Source organism: Neolamprologus brichardi, chromosome 7 (genome assembly GCF_056152115.1).
Source record: "Neolamprologus brichardi isolate AB-2024 chromosome 7, ASM5615211v1, whole genome shotgun sequence".
Taxonomy (NCBI): domain Eukaryota; kingdom Metazoa; phylum Chordata; class Actinopteri; order Cichliformes; family Cichlidae; genus Neolamprologus; species Neolamprologus brichardi.
The window spans coordinates 32,550,477-32,567,766 of NC_142110.1; the positions used below are offsets into that span (position 1 = coordinate 32,550,477).

General features: G+C 39.7%; 1 protein-coding gene across 5 annotated transcripts in view; it reads left to right on the top strand.

Moving 5' to 3' along the window:
- Positions 1-1,183: 1,183 nt before the first annotated feature.
- The window catches only part of LOC102785154 (growth hormone receptor-like), a 34,072-nt gene continuing 17,965 nt past the window's right edge, over positions 1,184-17,290 (top strand). Inside the window, exons 1-3 of one of the 5 annotated variants that reach the window (XM_035913238.2) lie at positions 1,185-1,666; positions 3,437-3,582; positions 16,817-16,904. In XM_035913238.2, coding sequence (XP_035769131.2) covers positions 16,826-16,904 — 79 coding nt within the window. In that variant the 5' untranslated portion in view covers positions 1,185-1,666; positions 3,437-3,582; positions 16,817-16,825. Of the gene's footprint in view, positions 3,583-15,596; positions 16,905-17,290 lie in introns of all 5 variants that reach the window. The other 4 variants (XM_087843503.1, XM_087843502.1, XM_087843501.1 and 1 more) reach the window with 4 other exon arrangements.

The following is a 17,290-nucleotide window of genomic DNA, read 5'->3' on the forward strand; positions in this document are numbered from 1 at the left end:
ATTAACAGGGTGTTCTGTGATTTTGTATCCTCTTCCCCTGAGAGTCTAATATCACTAACATAAGGCTTCTTTTATAACCATAACTTTTCACCTATATTGACTGAGTTTGCGTCCTATCTCAAATATCAAAACTGCAGAATATGTGTGTGTCTCTGTGTGTGCTATGAGATCCTATATGTTACCCTCAAACCACCCAGCATGTGGAGAGTGATGGGTGGTTTGAGGGGTGGTCTGAGGACAGGGTCAAAAACAAGCTGTAGCTGACATATGATTGGGTAAGGACTCACATGTACTGCTGAATGAAAAAGCACTGAAATGTGACTCCACAGGCTGGGAGGCATTCGCTCTGTTAGTCCACATGTAGAGTCCAAGTTGGAGCTGAGCTTTTTTCAGCCATTTGTTAAGTTTCTCTCACAGTTTCTCTCAGCACCCATGGCAGCTACCAATCAGCTGTAAGAGCTTTATTAAAAAGGTTGACTAATGCACGTAATCACGTAAATAAATTGAATTGTTTAGATGATACTGTGTTATCCATTTTTTTCCAGAGCATTTTCAACAATGACAGAAAAATATTGACATTTTTTATAAAACAAATAAAGACAAATGCACATGACACACTTATGATTATTGCAAAGGACAAAAGGTGAGAGTGAAAAAATACATTAAGAATCTGTAGCAGACTAAGAAAATACTAAAAGGTTTAGTTTTTTTGTAAATTTTGTAACTCAACAAGAAAAAAAATGTTAAATTGGGAAGAAATAAGGCAAATGTTTTGGAAAAAAATTGGTACATTACTTACTCAAAAAAATAGAAATATATAGGGAAAAGATCTAGCAAATTCAAATGAAAATGGCCACACTTCTTCGACCGCAAGACATCAGAAACTCAAATAACCCATCATTACAACCAAAGTGTGCAGACAAGCATCACATGTGGTTCTTATGCAAAACTTTGATGCAGATGGGCTACAGCAGCAGAAGACCACACCAGGTGCCACTCTTGTCTGCTGCGAACAGGAAACTGAAGCTACAACCCACACAGGCTCACCAAAAATAGATTTCTGCTGTGACATTTGGATGGAAGGCTCAGAATTTGGCATAAACAACATGGATCCCTGGATCATTTACCAGCAAAGCCCAGCTGATCGTTGCTGACCTTGCCCATCCCTTTATGAGCACAAAGGAGAACGCACCATGTCTCAAACTGGTTTCATGGACATGAAAATGACTTCACTGTGCGTAAATGGCCTCCACAGCCACCACATCTAAATCCCACAGAGCCATGAAGACAGACAGGAGCAAGGTGTACCTAATAAAGTGTCCGGTGAGCGCCTTCTCACTGTTTTCCTGCTGTTCTCAGACTCCACCGGTAGATGGCGCCACTCTTTGCTTCTCCACAGCGTAAACACATCACAGCTGCTGCCGACTGACATACAGCGAGGCGTTCTTCGACAGCGCTGCCAGCTCATCCCGCATTCTGTGAACAAATACAAAAATAAAAGTAACAAAAAATCATCACGGCTCGCAGCAGAGATAATCCGGAGGCCATTCTTTCCTGAGCGAAGTAGGAGTTTTAGTTTTTTTTTTTTTTCCTTCTTGCGTGCGTTCGCCTTTGCTACAGCTTTACCCAGGACAGCAGTGAGACCTCCAGGACCGAGCACACTGCGGTGAGTTACAGATGTGTGTTGTAACCCACGCGGATCTAAAAGCCACCAGTGGATCTGGGAATCCCACACGCAGTAGATTAAGCCTTGCTTGTGTTGAGTGTGATACTGTCAGAGCTTCTCGTTCACGTTTTCATGAGGTTAGACTGAAGAGGGGAAAGGACACAACTCCGACTGTGTAAACAAACCAAGACGTCATTATTCTGGGACTAAACGGGGTTTGTAAGGGTGCTGCCACCTGCTCATTACTTTTGTTTAGAACTACTTTAATGCTAATTAAATTTTTACTTTGGTTATTTATTATTATTATTTTGAGAAAATACTAATTAATCAATTAAGCTATGTAATGTTTCCAAGCAAAAATTCTCTAGTCATGTGGATTTCTTTTCATGTGTCTTTTCATGAGGATTTTCTCCTTTCCTTCGTCTTAACTGAGTAAACTGAGCAATTTTGGGGTTTTAGATCTTTACGAAACCTAAAAAAGTTTACTTTTTGTATTGTCACGCAAAACAGAACTTTGTGGGGGGGATACATAAGAAGAAGAAGCACATATTAATCAATTCGTTGATAATCAAATATTTGGCAATGACACTACTTGTAACTTGGAAACCTAAAAATGAAATACTCCAAATGCCTCATGGATTTTAGGAACGTTACAAAGGGAAATGATTAACTCCTACAACATGATGAATTGCAGCGCTGCATTCCATTTTTAATATCTTCAGCTAACATGTAGTGAAAATATATTTGGATAATATGAAAGCTAGAAATGAGGGGTGAGTCAAAACTTTGGCACAGCACTATGTGATTATATGACTCTGAATGCAAAGTGGCATCAGATGCATCTTGTTTGAATCAGCAATTTTTGAAAATGCATCTAGAACCTGTCTAGGCTCCTTTCGTGGCAACCTTAGGGGACTAGACAATAGTTTAGAGACGTTCAAAAGTGTGCGTTTAAGCTCCTATAATTAACGCTGCATGTCAGGACAAAAACCGTTAAAACCTGTGGCGAGGTGCAGATCAGGGAGAGGGTATGAAACCATTTCTAAAGCTCTGAGGGTTCCTGTGAACACGTTAGCCTCAATAACTCAAAAACTAAAGATATTTAGAGCCACCAGTAGTAACTAGGGCCTCAAAATAGCCTGGGATCCCTCTACCACTCTAACAGAGCTTTAGCGGTCATCTGGAGTACTGGCTGTGCTGGAGGACTCTTGGATTTCCTGGAAGAAGATTCTCTAACTGAATGAGTCAAAAACTGAATCATCTGGGGAGAATGCTAAGAACTAAGGTTGACAATGTCTCTGTATTTTACCAGGAAAATAGGAAGTAGGTGTAGAGATTTATTGAAACATGCAAATGCAATTATTCTTGTAATTTCTTTATGTAGTTTTCAGGACTACTTCTCCGGGTTTCTCAAGGGACGTTCAAAGCTCTTCGCTCTGTTCCATTGTCTGCTATCTTTTCTATCCAGGTCTGCTTTTACTGCACTGTCAGGGTGTTTGAGACTGTCATGCTGAAAGATTAAGCATATCAGATGCCTTCCAGATGGAATCAGAATGGTAGATCAAAATCTTACTGTACTTCCTTCATTCATAATTTCCTAATCAACTTTAACATTATCCCCAACACCGCAAATTCAGCCCCAAACCATGACAGAGCCTCAACACAATGACATGCAATCTTGCTCCTCTTTTCTGAACTCCATGACAACAATTTGAACTATCAATTTTAAATTTGGATTCATAAGACCTGTTGTCACTGTTTTTATTCCAGTTCTTGTATATTATGGCATACTTCAGTATTTTCTCCCTGTTTCCCTTGGAATGGCTTCTTGATAACCAACCTCACACTGAGACAATTTCTGAGAAGCTTCAGTGAACAGTAGATGGATCTGCTGAGGACACAGATGTATCTTTCAGGTACTGTGTCAGGTCTTGCTGGAATTTTTCCTATTTCTTTACGGCATGACTTTTAGATACTGTTTAAACAAACAAATAAAACAAAATTCCTCTGAAAATGATCAGATACAAGGACTGCACTGAAAGTGAGTGACATCCTGGAGAACTATTCCTCAGACCAGTTTGAAGAATTAGAAGAAAGTCTGGTTTTTAATGAATGGAGGGTGGGGCTGGAGATGATGTGCTGAGAAGAATGTCTTTCCAAAACATCTCGAAGCTGAAGGGAAAAACAGACTTCCATGAAATATAAGAGGCTTTTGTTAATGAGAAAATTCTCTTCTTATTTGCAGGAATAAAATCTCATTTGAATGTGGCTGAATGTTTTGTGAAGTAACTGAGTACAAAGCTTTAAAGCCTTAAACCTAAGGTGGAATTCCCCTGCCTGTCACGGTGTTAAGTTTCCTGTTTTCATAAAATCTGACAGCCCTGTCCTAGTTAAAAAAAAAAAAAAAAAACCCAATGCAGTCTCACCCAAAAGATATTTTACTGTTTTGTTTTCGTTTTTTTTTAAGGTCCTGAAATGTTTAAACTGAGAAAATGCATAATTTGAAGACAAGTACGAGTAGTTTTAAAAGGGCTGGAAAATAGAGTTAAAGCTGTGCTTACAAATTGTGAAACAGTTTTAGTTCCTCAGTATAAAATGACCAAGGGTTTAATATAGGGATGCAACGATACCAATTTTTTCAAACCGATACTTGGATCTGAGTACTTGCCGATACAGAGTACAAAAACCAATACTTCTACCATACATACACACACACACACACACACACAAATGCAATGAATTGGAAGACAGGTTTTATTTTATTCTCTGCCGATAATAAATAATATCTTAATAAAAATGACCACAAATAAATTTCAAGTGAAAAATAAGCACTTCTGTTAAATTATTGCAGAGTCTCCACATTGTAATTTAACAAAATATCACTGAACTATTGGCACTGTCTCGAGCTTTCAGAATAATAAATAAACACTTCTGTTTGGAATAAAATAAATACAAATTAGGTTTGAGAATAAAATAAACTTTTAAATTGTTGCAGAGTGTCCATATTGTAAACAAACAAACAAAATAACGAAAATATTTGGCATTAACGAACGAACTCCCCATCTGTGGATCATCAGTCCACTGTGTCGTTAAACCAAGGACTGACATCGCGCACACACTGCTTGTCTTTACCTCTTTAGAAAGTTTTGGCACCATTATCTCCCTGATGTGTGGGCGGCTGGGAATTTCATATCGCAGCTCGAGTATGCTGAGAAGAATCCTATGTTTTCCACGACTGGCATTGGCTGGTCATCCAGAGCGATAAAATGAGTCAGAGCCTCTGTTGACATTTTTCATCGCTTTTCCAAAACCTGAGTTAAAGTTGGCTGTTCCAGTCCACACTGCTGACATTTTGTTTAGCCTAGCTACAGCAGCCTCCAGTTTCTCTTTTTTTATTTGGAGCTGCCAGTCTGACTCTTCTAACCGTGTGCCTGTTTAGCGCGGGATGCCCCCTAGTGGCCAATCTAAAAAACTACAACAAAAATGACAAGCCACCCTCTGATTAATGAAATAAGTTAGTATCGGTTCATGGTATCGGTTAACTTTTACGAGTATGAGTACACACACATTTCACAGTATCGGCCCCGATACCCGATACCAGTATCGGTATCGGTGCATCACTAGTTTAATATCTCATTATCCGCATTGCATGATGCCATTAAAAGATCTGGAGAAATCTCTGTGTGCAAGCACCAAGACTGAAAATCAGTATTGGATACTGTGATCTGTAGTCCCACAGACAGCACTGCATTAAAAATAGGCATGATTCTGAAACCACTGTCTGTGAGCACAGGTCACTGTGTCATCCACAAATGCAGGTTAATGCATTTGTTCATGCAAAGGGGTAAACATGATCGAGAAACACTGCCATCTTCTCTCGGCCAAAGCTCATTTAAACTGGACTGAGGTAAAGTAGAAAAGTGTTCTGTGGTCAGACAAACTGAAATCTCAAATTCTTTTTGGAAAACATCCTCTGGGATCATCTGGCTTTTTTTTCTCAGTTTAAACATTTCATATGTTTTTCATTGTTCTATTGTAAATAAAATATGGGGTTGTGAAATTTGCAAATCGCTGGACTTTTTATTTGTATTTTACAAAGTTTCCCTGGATGGAAAAGGAAAAGTGATAGTATTTATAACCTTTTTTTCAAGTAGGGGTTGGCGGTATAAACGGTATACGGTAGAAACAATATGAATTTGGCCAACGGTAGAGATTTTGACTATACCACTCCACCTCGATAGCGCATGTTGATGGTGTCATCAAGCCTGTTTTGGTCGAAAGCATTGCAGTGGCTGCAAACAACATCATCTGCAAATTATGCCGGTTGGCAGTAATAGCAAAGAGAAGAAGCACATTTTGAAATATGAGCAAAACCAAAAACTGCGCTTCCTCCACTTCTGTACCATTGATTCATCAATATTGAATTCTCTCGCAGCTGCTCTATTCCCATGTTGTTGCAGTATATTAATAACTAACCTCGTATTGTGGATGGATTATCTCAGTTGTTCTCCTAACTGAAGTTTGGTCCATTTAAAGCATCCTGCCATGCAATTGCATTTGTCTCTAACCATCAGGAACCCTCATGTTAACTTTTATCGAGTCGAAAAAGGTTAGCGTTCATCCTCCAGCTTCACTGTGTTTATGTTATGCTAACATAGCTGTGTCGCTAGCGATCACGTAGCACATCATTATATACCAGCTAGTCCAACTTCACTAACTCTACAAAAGTCACTGTTGTTTATCTCCAAAAGTTGATTCTGTTCATCTGGACGTAGCGTTTTCTGGGAGAAACGTTTCGTCACTCATCCAAGTGACTTCTTCAGTCTCAGCTGACTGCAGGTTTCCCCAATCTTATAAACAGTACATTTGCATAATGACTGAAACCAGCCCACTGAAGGAACAATGAGCTGGGAGGTCAGTTCCTTAATCATAATTATGCAAATTCTCATGACCATTGATCAACAACCACTGACCAAAACCCACTGATCAAAGACCACTGATCAATAGCCATGAGTACCATTCACAGAGAGTTGGGGGATGGCTGCAATCACAGCATTGTAAGATGGCGAAAGATGTACCCTTAGGCTCCCCTCCTCAATTCAGAGATGGTCTTTCCCTTTTCAGGTAAATGGCCTCCTTGACTCCCCACTCAAACCAGCGTTCTTCCTGGACAGGGAAGAACGCTGGTTTGATCTACGTCCAGATGAACAGAATCAACTTTTGGAGATTTATTTTCCTGGATGATTGAGAATGCATCAAGTCACTGTTGTTTAGTTTTCTGTCTTCATTTATGCTGGAAGTGATAGCAGACCTGTATGTTTTAACATGGCATATCATGTTTAGGTGAAAACTAGCGAGCTAACTTCTAACTCTGTGAAATTTAATAAATTCTGTTTTCATGCCTGGATGTTAAACTTTTTTGTTACACCTGGTAAAGCAGCAACGCTGCTCATTTTACTAAAGATGAAAAATGTAGACAGTTTTTAACTCTCAGTGATCCCGCAGTGTTCGTTTGACTTTGGGACCTGAAGCAGACGGAGTTTTGGACCCAGATTACTCCGCGAGGCTCCTGACTATGGTAGTTGTAATGCTCCCACAATCCATCAAGTGGTGCGGCTTCGTAGCTTACCAAAGTTGTTCTAAAACATTTTTGACTGATTTTTGAGCACGTGTACCACATAAAATTGGTTTCGAGGTCAGTAAGCACAACCAGATTTCACAGATAAAGCGGATTATAAGGCGCACTGTCGATTTTTGAGACAATTAAGGGATTTCAAGTGCGCCTTATAGTGCAGAAAACACGGTATACAGAGGAAAAGAATATATCGCGATATATATCGTTACCGCACATGCTTCAGATTATACTGCGATACAGATTTTAGGCCATATCGCCCAGCCCTAGTTTCAAGCATAAACAGGTGTATGATCTTAAATAATTTCTCACAGTTAGTTACTGTATTATCACAAACAGGTTGGATGTATTTGCCAACTTGACCCATTCATTCTGTGATGAATGGCTCTAACTCTGTCTGTGGGCAACACTTTTTAGTGACAGGGTTGGTGAGCAAAATAAAGACTTGACATGAGATAATTTAATCTTGTTAGATAAAACAGATACTTAGAAAATGTAACTTTGAGGGGAATCATTTGCAGTTGAAAAAACCCCCCATGATAAATCGCAGTATGTGAGCATAAACATATATCACACAGTGTTAAAAATTGCAATCATATCAGATTCTATTAAATACTTGGGTTTTTTTTAGCAATATATTTGTGTGATATACACAAAAACTTCAAGAATTTCAAGCTGGGTTCTTTTACGTTGTCATTATTTGGTAGTGTGTGTGGAATTTTGAGGTGAAAAAGGAATTTAATCCATTTTGGAATAAGGCTGTAACATGAAAAAATGTGGAACAAGTGAAGCGCTGAGAATACTTTGTGTACTTCCTCCTTTGTCCCCATTATAATTACTGCTGCTGTTGGACACAGGGCAATCAAGCCTGATCATTAAACATAACTAAGGCTCATAAAGATTATGAAAACTGAAATGATGTCTGTTTGTGAAAACACCGGTACAACGAGGCCCTGAATACATGTTAAAAAGTTATGATAAGCTTCTCTAGAACTTGGTATTGGCCTTGAACATGGTAGCGGAGCCCAGGTGTGTTTATTTAACAGGCTCTGACCTCTGCAGCTGTGAGCAAAGTTTAGTCTGGAAGAGCATGAGTTAAAAAAAAAAAAAAACTCAAAAAAACTACACATGTAAGAAACCACTTTCTTAACTCCGTGTAGACAAACAGAGGTAAACACTAACTTACACTACTGTGTGCATTTTGACTCCACTTTATAAGTTAAAGGTTATGTGTGATTTACCTACAGAAGTGTGGTATCTGCAGGTTTCCAAGTCTGCTGTCAGTGATCACATATATTGAAACATTTTAGGGCCAATCTGTGTTAGCTGCTGAGAATCTGTTTTCTCAGAACAATACTGTGAGATATTTATCCTAAAAAAGTTCAGCTCAAGGTCTTTAGATAATGGGATTTCAAATGGGCCCTCTGAAAACGATGCTAGAAAATCATCTAAAAACAGCCCTGCCTGTAGAAAACTAACCACAGTAGAGACTTGAAATTTTGCACAATTCCCGATAAGTGCAGCTTTTGTTTTTTCAGGCAAATCCAAGATTGTCAGACGGGAGGAATTCGATACACTGACATAGAATAACCCTGATCTAATTGTGTGACACTAACTAATGCATTTATCAGTCACTTTCTTCATTTTTAATGATGTTCTGTATAAAATGAGTTTGAAAGAAAAGGAGGAAAGTTATCAGTGATTGCTGTAAACCAAACAAGTGTCTAATTCTGATAAATATTTAAAGTTAAAAAGAATACAAAAATACACATGTACCTAAGTCCTGATATCATTCAGTAAACCTTTAGTAAATTAATATTGGATGATTTGTAAATTAAGTGTAAGAAAGTCAATGCTCCAAAGTGAGCTTAGTTGAAGAAAGAAATATGACCTTGCTGCACATCTTTGAATAGCACGGCAACAAATAGCAGTGAATATATTAGAGTGGAGACTGTAAACTGGCAAGACGGCAGACGTCAGAGAAACATTCATGTAGATCGAAGCTAAACAGGCTTAGTGAACAACATGAATGGGTTCAGCAGGTCTCTGCCTCTTCGAATGGAGATCAAAACCACATCTTTGTTGATATGAGGCAGGGATCGCAAACATGAGGCCTGGTGTCCAAAATTTTGCACATTCATATCTTACAATTTAAACCCAAGAAGTCATACTGACACATTTCATTCATTTACTAGAGCAACATGTGTTTTTTTTAAATATCATGTATAAACACTGAGACATGCTGTTTAAATTGCACTTATTTTTCTTATTTTAGGATATGTCAGGGATTAAATGTGGAGTTATACTTTGGTTCACTGACAAAAAGAGGGCTTTCACTGGTCCGGTCCACTTAAGCAGTATGTAGCCCACGGTGTAAAATGAGTTTGACATCCCTGATCTGAGGTGTGAAAACTCATCATTATGCATAGAAGATCTTTATTTGTGAAAGAGTTAAATTATTAAAAGATAAACATTTTGAAACCACTGAAAGTGTTTTCTGAGTTGTATGTGGTGCAGCGTCATTCACAAGGCCTACAACAAATGCTGCCTCCATCCTAACATATATGTGGTTTTTGCGTTTTCTTTAACTTTTGAAAATCCCTTGGCACAAATTTATAAGCTCCAACAGTCTGAGCAGTGCTAAGTTTTTAAATGTTATAATAAGTGTTTGTGAGAAATATTTATACACATAGACCTTTATTATCATCATCCCTCATTAACACCTCTAATCAAAGCTCACAGAAGTGAGTTCTGGGTAGATTAATTTGGCACCGAAAAAATGGCAACTGATGTCAGCAAACAAGAGCTACGCAAAGCCCAGAGAAGTAGTAAGGTTGGATTTCACAAGAGCTGGCAGGAATCCAGCACCACTGGCTGGGTGTCACGTTCAGAAGAAATCTGTTTAGTATTTCGAAATATGCCTTTCCAAGAAAGATGGATTGTTTGTGAATACCAAGAAGCATAATGAATAAAACACATTTCTTAACCTGCTTGTCCTTGCTGCTTTCAAATAACTGGTGTTGTCTCATTCATCCCCATCTTTGTGAAGCAAAAAAAGATAATAAAAACATGTCATTAAACAGGTTGCAGTTTTGAACAGCTTCTAAAATACTACGATGGATATGCACTTACTGGCCACTTTGTTAGGTATACCTGCTCAGCTGCTTTTTAAATGCATATCTGCTAAGCCTGCATTTAGACATGTAAACATGGTCAAGATGACCTGCTGAAGTTCAGAATGAGCATTGAAATGGGGGGAAAAGGTGACTGAAGTAACTTTGAACATGGCATCATTGTTGGTGCCAGACGGGTTGGTCTGAGTATTTCAGGAACTGCTGATCTGAAGGGATTTTCCCACTCAACCAACAAATCTGCAGCAACTGCACGATGTTATCACCATGTTTGCACCATGTTTAACTTATGCAGTGAAGAATTAAGGCAGTTTTTCAAAGGAAAAAAGGGGGTCCAAAACACCACTAGCAAGGTGTACCTAATTAAGGTGCCAGTGAGTGTAACTGTCTTATTGCTTCATCATTTCGTTGCGTTAAGAAGCTGCAGTTTCTGCTTCTGCTGCTGCTTTCTTTGTGCACTCTGAGCGTCATATAATAAAGTGATTTGAAGTGTGGATGAATGAGACTTAGTCATTTATTCTTTTCTTGAGTTTAATGCTGGTAACAAGAAATGCATCCATTAAATTGTGATAGTGCAGCAGATGTAGCACGTAGTGGTGTCTGGAAAAACAAGCAACATGCAGCTAGCTTAAAATGGACACTGGGCTAGCTTGTTAGCTCAGAAATTTCTTAGACATGTGGATGGACGAATCTGAAAATGTCACTCACTCTTAAACTGAAAGCTTAACTATAAAGAATTTTACTGTCCTGTCGGTGGCGCTGTCACTTGGTGTTCGCTCGCTCTGTGGTATAGTATCGCTTCCTGTTCCTGCTCAAACACAGTGGTGTTTCTGAGTAGCTTATTTGCTTAGCAGTTTAATTAACAACTTTTAAATACATTCTTTTTTTTTTCCACAGTATAATCTTCACGTGCTTCATCCGAAGCACACTTTCTGTGTACTCACTACCTAATTTATAGCCAAAGTATTCACTCACTGTCTCTGTACTGTTTCGCTAGCTTAGCTCGTAGCCGACCCGTTAGCACCATAGCTACTTCACCTGTCCCTTCTGCACTTTCTTGCTCATTGTGTCAGATGTTTAGTTACTCCTCGGCCTCCTTTAGCAGTAATGATATCTGTAACAAATGTAGCATATTTGCAGCTCTGAAGGCCAGGATTACTGATCTGGAGACTCGGCTTTGCACCCTTCTCTCACCCTTAGCTAGCCAGGCCCCTGTAGCTGGTGCAGCCGAAGATAGCGTAGGCCCCGCTAGCTGTTCCCCGGCAAATCCCAAGCAGCTGCGGAAAGAAGGCGGCTGGGTAACGGTGAGGAGGAAGCATAGTCCTAAACAGAAGCCCCAGGTACACCACCAACCCGTTCATGTGTCTAACCGTTTTTCCCCACTCGGTGACACACCCGCTGGGGGTCAAACTCTGGTAATTGGTGATTCTGTTCTCAGACATGTGAAGCTAGAGACACCGGCAACCATAGTCAATTGTCTTCCAGGGGCCAGAGCAGGCGACATTGAAGGAAATTTAAAACTGCTGGCTAAGGGTAAACGTAAATTCAGTAAAATCATAATTCACGTCGGCAGTAATGACACCCGGTTACGCCAATCGGAGGTCACTAAAATCAATATTGAATCGGTGTGCAACTTTGCCAAAACAATGTCGGACTCTGTAGTTTTCTCTGGTCCCCTCCCCAATCAGACCAGGAGTGACATGTTTAGCCGCATGTTCTCCTTAAATTGCTGGCTGTCTGAGTGGTGTCCCAGAAATGATGTGGGCTTCATAGATAATTGGCAAACCTTCTGGAGGAAACCTGGTCTTGTTAGGAGAGATGGCATCCATCCCACTTTGGATGGAGCAGCTCTCATTTCTAGAAATATGGACAAATTTATTAAACCCCTCAAAACATGACTATCCAGAGTTGGGACCAGGAAGCAGAGTTGCAGTCTTACACGCCTCTCTGCAGCTTCTCTCCTCCTGCTACCCCCCCAAAAACCCATCTCCATAGAGACTGTGTCTGCTTCCAAAAAGACAAAAAACAAACTAAAAACCAGCAACAAACAACTTAAACATTTACAAAGAAAGAACAATACAGTATCCACATCTGAACCAAAGAGTAAAACAGTGAAATGTGGATTATTAAATATTAGGTCTCTCTCCTCCAAGTCTCTGTTAGTACATGACTTAATAATTGATCAACAAATTGATTTACTCTGCCTTACAGAAACCTGGTTGCAGCAGGATGATTATGTTAGTTTAAATGAATCAACACCCCCGAGTCATTCTAACTACCAGAAATCTCGAAGCACAGGTCGAGGGGGCGGTTTGGCAGCAATTTTTCACACCAGTCTATTAATTAATGAAAGACCAAGACAGACTTTTAATTCATTTGAAAGCCTGATGCTTAACATTGTCCACCCCAGCTGTGAAACTCAGAAACCAGTCTTACTTGTTATCATCTATCGTCCACCTGGGCCTTACACAGAGTTTCTGTCTGATTTCTCAGACTTTATATCTAATTTAGTTCTGAGCTCAGATAAAATAATTATTGTGGGTGATTTTAACATCCATGTTGATGCTAAAAATGACAGCCTCAACATGGCATTTAATCTGTTGTTAGACTCAATTGGTTTCTCTCAAAATGTAAAAGAACCCACCCACCACTTTAATCACACTCTAGATCTTGTTTTAACATATGGCATAGAAACTGAACATTTAACAGTGTTTCCTGAAAACCCTCCCCTGTCTGATCATTTCTTGATAACATTTACATTTACAATAATTGATTACGCAGCAGTGGAGAGTGGACTTTATCAAAGTAGATGTCTTTCTGAAAGCGCTGTAACTAAGTTTAAGAATATAATCCAGCCACTGTTATCATCGTCAATGCCCTGTACCAACTCAGAGCAGAGCAGCTATCTGAACGCTACCCCAACAGAGGTCGATTATCTTGTTAATAATTTCACCTCCTCACTGCGTACGACTCTGGATACTGTAGCTCCGGTGAAAACTAAGGTCTCCAATCAGAAGTACCTGACCCCGTGGTATAATTCTCAAACACGTACCCTAAAGCAGATGACTCGTAATCTGGAGAGGAAATGGCGTGTCACAAATTTAGAGGATCATCATTTAGCCTGGAGAAATAGTTTGTTGCTTTATAAGAAAGCCCTCCGCAAAGCCAGAACAGCTTACTACTCATCACTGATTGAAGAAAATAAGAACAACCCCAGGTTTCTCTTCAGCACTGTAGCCAGGCTGACAAAAAGTCAGAGCTCTTTTGAGCCAACCATCCCTTTAACGTTAACTAGTGATGACTTCATGAACTTCTTCACAAATAAAATTTTTATCATTAGAGAAAAAATTACCAATAATCATCCCACAGATGTAATATTATCTACAGCTACTCTTAGTTCCATTGATGTTAAGTTAGACTCTTTTTCTCCAATCGATCTTTCTGAGTTAACTTCAATAATTACTTCCTCCAAACCATCAACGTGTCTTTTAGACCCCATTCCTACAAAACTGCTCAAAGAAGTCCTGCCATTGATTAATTCTTCGATCTTATATATGATCAACCTATCTCTAATAATCGGCTATGTACCACAGGCCTTCAAGGTGGCTGCAGTTAAACCTTTACTCAAAAAGCCATCTCTAGACCCAGCAGTCTTAGCTAATTATAGGCCAATCTCCAACCTTCCTTTCATATCAAAAATCCTTGAAAGAGTAGTTGTCAAACAGCTAACAGATCATCTGCAGAGGAATGGTTTATTTGAAGAGTTTCAGTCAGGTTTCAGAGTTCATCACAGCACAGAAACAGCTTTAGTGAAGGTTACAAATGATCTTCTTATGGCCTCTGACAGTGGATTCATCTCTGTGCTTGTCCTTCTTGACCTTAGTGCAGCATTCGATACTGTTGACCATAATATCCTGTTAGAGCGATTAGAACATGCTGTAGGTATTACAGGTATTGCACTGCAGTGGTTTGTATCATATCTATCTAATAGACTCCAATTTGTGCATGTAAATGGAGAGTCCTCTTCACACACTGAGGTTAATTATGGAGTTCCACAGGGTTCAGTGCTAGGACCAATTCTGTTTACATTATACATGCTTCCCCTAGGCAGCATCATTAGAAGACATAGCATACATTTTCACTGCTATGCAGATGACACCCAGCTCTATCTGTCCATAAAGCCAGATAACACACACCAATTAGTTAAACTGCAGGAATGTCTTAAAGACATAAAGACTTGGATGGCCACTAACTTTCTGCTTCTTAACTCAGATAAAACTGAGGTCATTGTACTCGGCGCTGAAAAGCTTAGAAATATGGTATCTAACCAGATTCTTACTCTGGATGGCATTACCTTGGCCTCCAGTAACACTGTGAGGAACCTTGGAGTCATTTTTGACCAGGATATGTCCTTCAATGCACATATTAAACAAATATGTAAGACTGCGTTCTTCCATTTGCGCAACATCTCTAAAATTAGAAATATCCTGTCTCAGAGTGATGCTGAAAAACTAGTTCATGCATTTATTACTTCCAGGCTGGACTACTGCAATTCATTATTATCAGGATGTCCAAAAAACTCACTGAAAAGCCTTCAGTTAATCCAAAATGCTGCAGCAAGAGTACTGACAGGGACTAGAAAGAGAGAGCATATTTCTCCTGTTTTGGCTTCCCTTCATTGGCTTCCTGTTAAATCCAGAATTGAATTCAAAATCCTGCTCCTCACATACAAGGTCTTAAATAATCAGGCCCCATCTTATCTTAATGACCTTGTAGTACCATATTACCCTAGTAGAGCACTTCGCTCTCGCTCTGCAGGCCTACTTGTTGTTCCTAGAGTATTTAAAAGTAGAATGGGAGGGAGAGCCTTCAGTTTTCAGGCCCCTCTTCTGTGGAACCAGCTTCCAGTTTGGATTCGGGAGACAGACACTATCTCTACTTTTAAGATTAGGCTTAAAACTTTCCTTTTTGCTAAAGCATATAGTTAGGGCTGGACCAGGTGACCCTGAATCCTCCCTTAGTTATGCTGCAATAGATGTAGGCTGCCGGGGGATTCCCATGATGCATTGAGTTTTTCCTTTCCAGTCACCTTTCTCACTCACTATGTGTTAATAGACCTCTCTGTATTGAATCATATCTGTTATTAATCTCTGTCTCTCTTCCACAGCATGTCTTTTATCCTGTCTTCCTTCTCTCACCCCAACCGGTCGCAGCAGATGGCCGCCCCTCCCTGAGCCTGGTTCTGCCGGAGGTTTCTTCCTGTTAAAAGGGAGTTTTTCCTTCCCACTGTCGCCAAAGTGCTTGCTCATAGGGGGTCATATGATTGTTGGGCTTTTCTCTGTATCTATGAAGCGCCTTGAGGCGACATTTGTTGTGATTTGGCGCTATATAAATAAAATTGAATTGAATTGAATTGAATTACTAGCCAGTTTCCCAAACATGGATTAAACCTAAAAGACTAAAAGGAAAAAAATCTGCGACAACTCTATTGAAAAAAGGTTTAGTCTAGGATGAGGCTTAATCCATTTTGGGGGAATTGAGCCGTGTATTTAACAAAGGCTTCAGTCATACAGCGAGCCCCCGGCAACCACTGGGTGCTAGGGAAAATGTGTATTCCCTAACCGGCTGGCGGATGCTTGTCAGCTTCCAGCAACCACTCAACCAATCAAAAACCGTGAAGGACAATTTTAACCTTCAGTGTTTGTTTACAGTATAGGACAGTTACAGATCCAGGTATGAACAAGTGAAAAGAATGTTACCTGTCCATGGCCAGCAGCAGCCCGTATTGATTTAGAATATTGGTATGACTTTATTGTTATAAATTCTGTTTCACTGTTACCTTGGCACAGAGAAGGAGAGAGGAAGATAGAGAGGGGGAGGACAGAGATTTCTGAGATAAATAATATTTGTGCTTTCTTGTTTTCAGTACAGCTGGTCTTCTACATGCATTAAGCACTAGGTTGTTATATATTATTTTAGAATCTTTACTCAAGTCATGGATTTTTTTTATCAGTTATTGTGCAGAAAAAATGCAAAAGAATGCAAATGTGCAAAAGTTTAATAAAGTTAATCCAATTTTCGTATAAGCAAGCTGAAACTATAAACATACAGAGATTGTTACTAATGTATAGCACCTGCAGCAGTGTGGCAGTAGTCGAAGTAGTAATAAGTTCAGCATGGGAAGCTGGTATAGAATATTTTAGTAAACCAGGAAAAAAAATTCTTTGCCTTAAATAACTGCCTCAGCAGAGGTTTAGATCTAGTTACGCCCCTGGTGGGAGCGTACTGGTTTAATGGTGGTAGTGGGCTGGGCCTTCGTCGGCTGTGTGGTTCAGCTGGGTGGACTGCCCTGAGAAACTTAACATTACCCACATGTCTCCTCCACAGCTCCACACCATGGCTCCCACTCTCACCATGCTCCTCTTTGTGCTTCACATCCTCACTGCTTCGGTGCTGCAGTCAGCCTCAGAACCAGGTAGGATTTTGAATATTTATTTCAATAAATCAGCATGCATGTTTGTAAAGCTGTGGAAGACCTGACTCAGGTTTGAAAACACAGTCATTAAATGACATTTATTCGTGCCTTTGGTTGTGTTTTGCAACTCTACTGCTATGACATCTGGTGCCTTCTACTAGCCAGATTTTCAGATGCTGTTGAAATGTTTTGTGGGAATAAAAATTGAGGATCATCATAATAACTGGGGAACTATTACCAGAGATCAGGATGCTTTTAATGGTCACAGGAGACTTTGAGCCTAGTATAATGTAAAATACTAATAGTTGCATACTTACTGAGCTGGTTTGGCTTCAAATGAAGTGGGTTGCATAACACATTCACAGAGAGCCTCGGTGAGCAGAGAG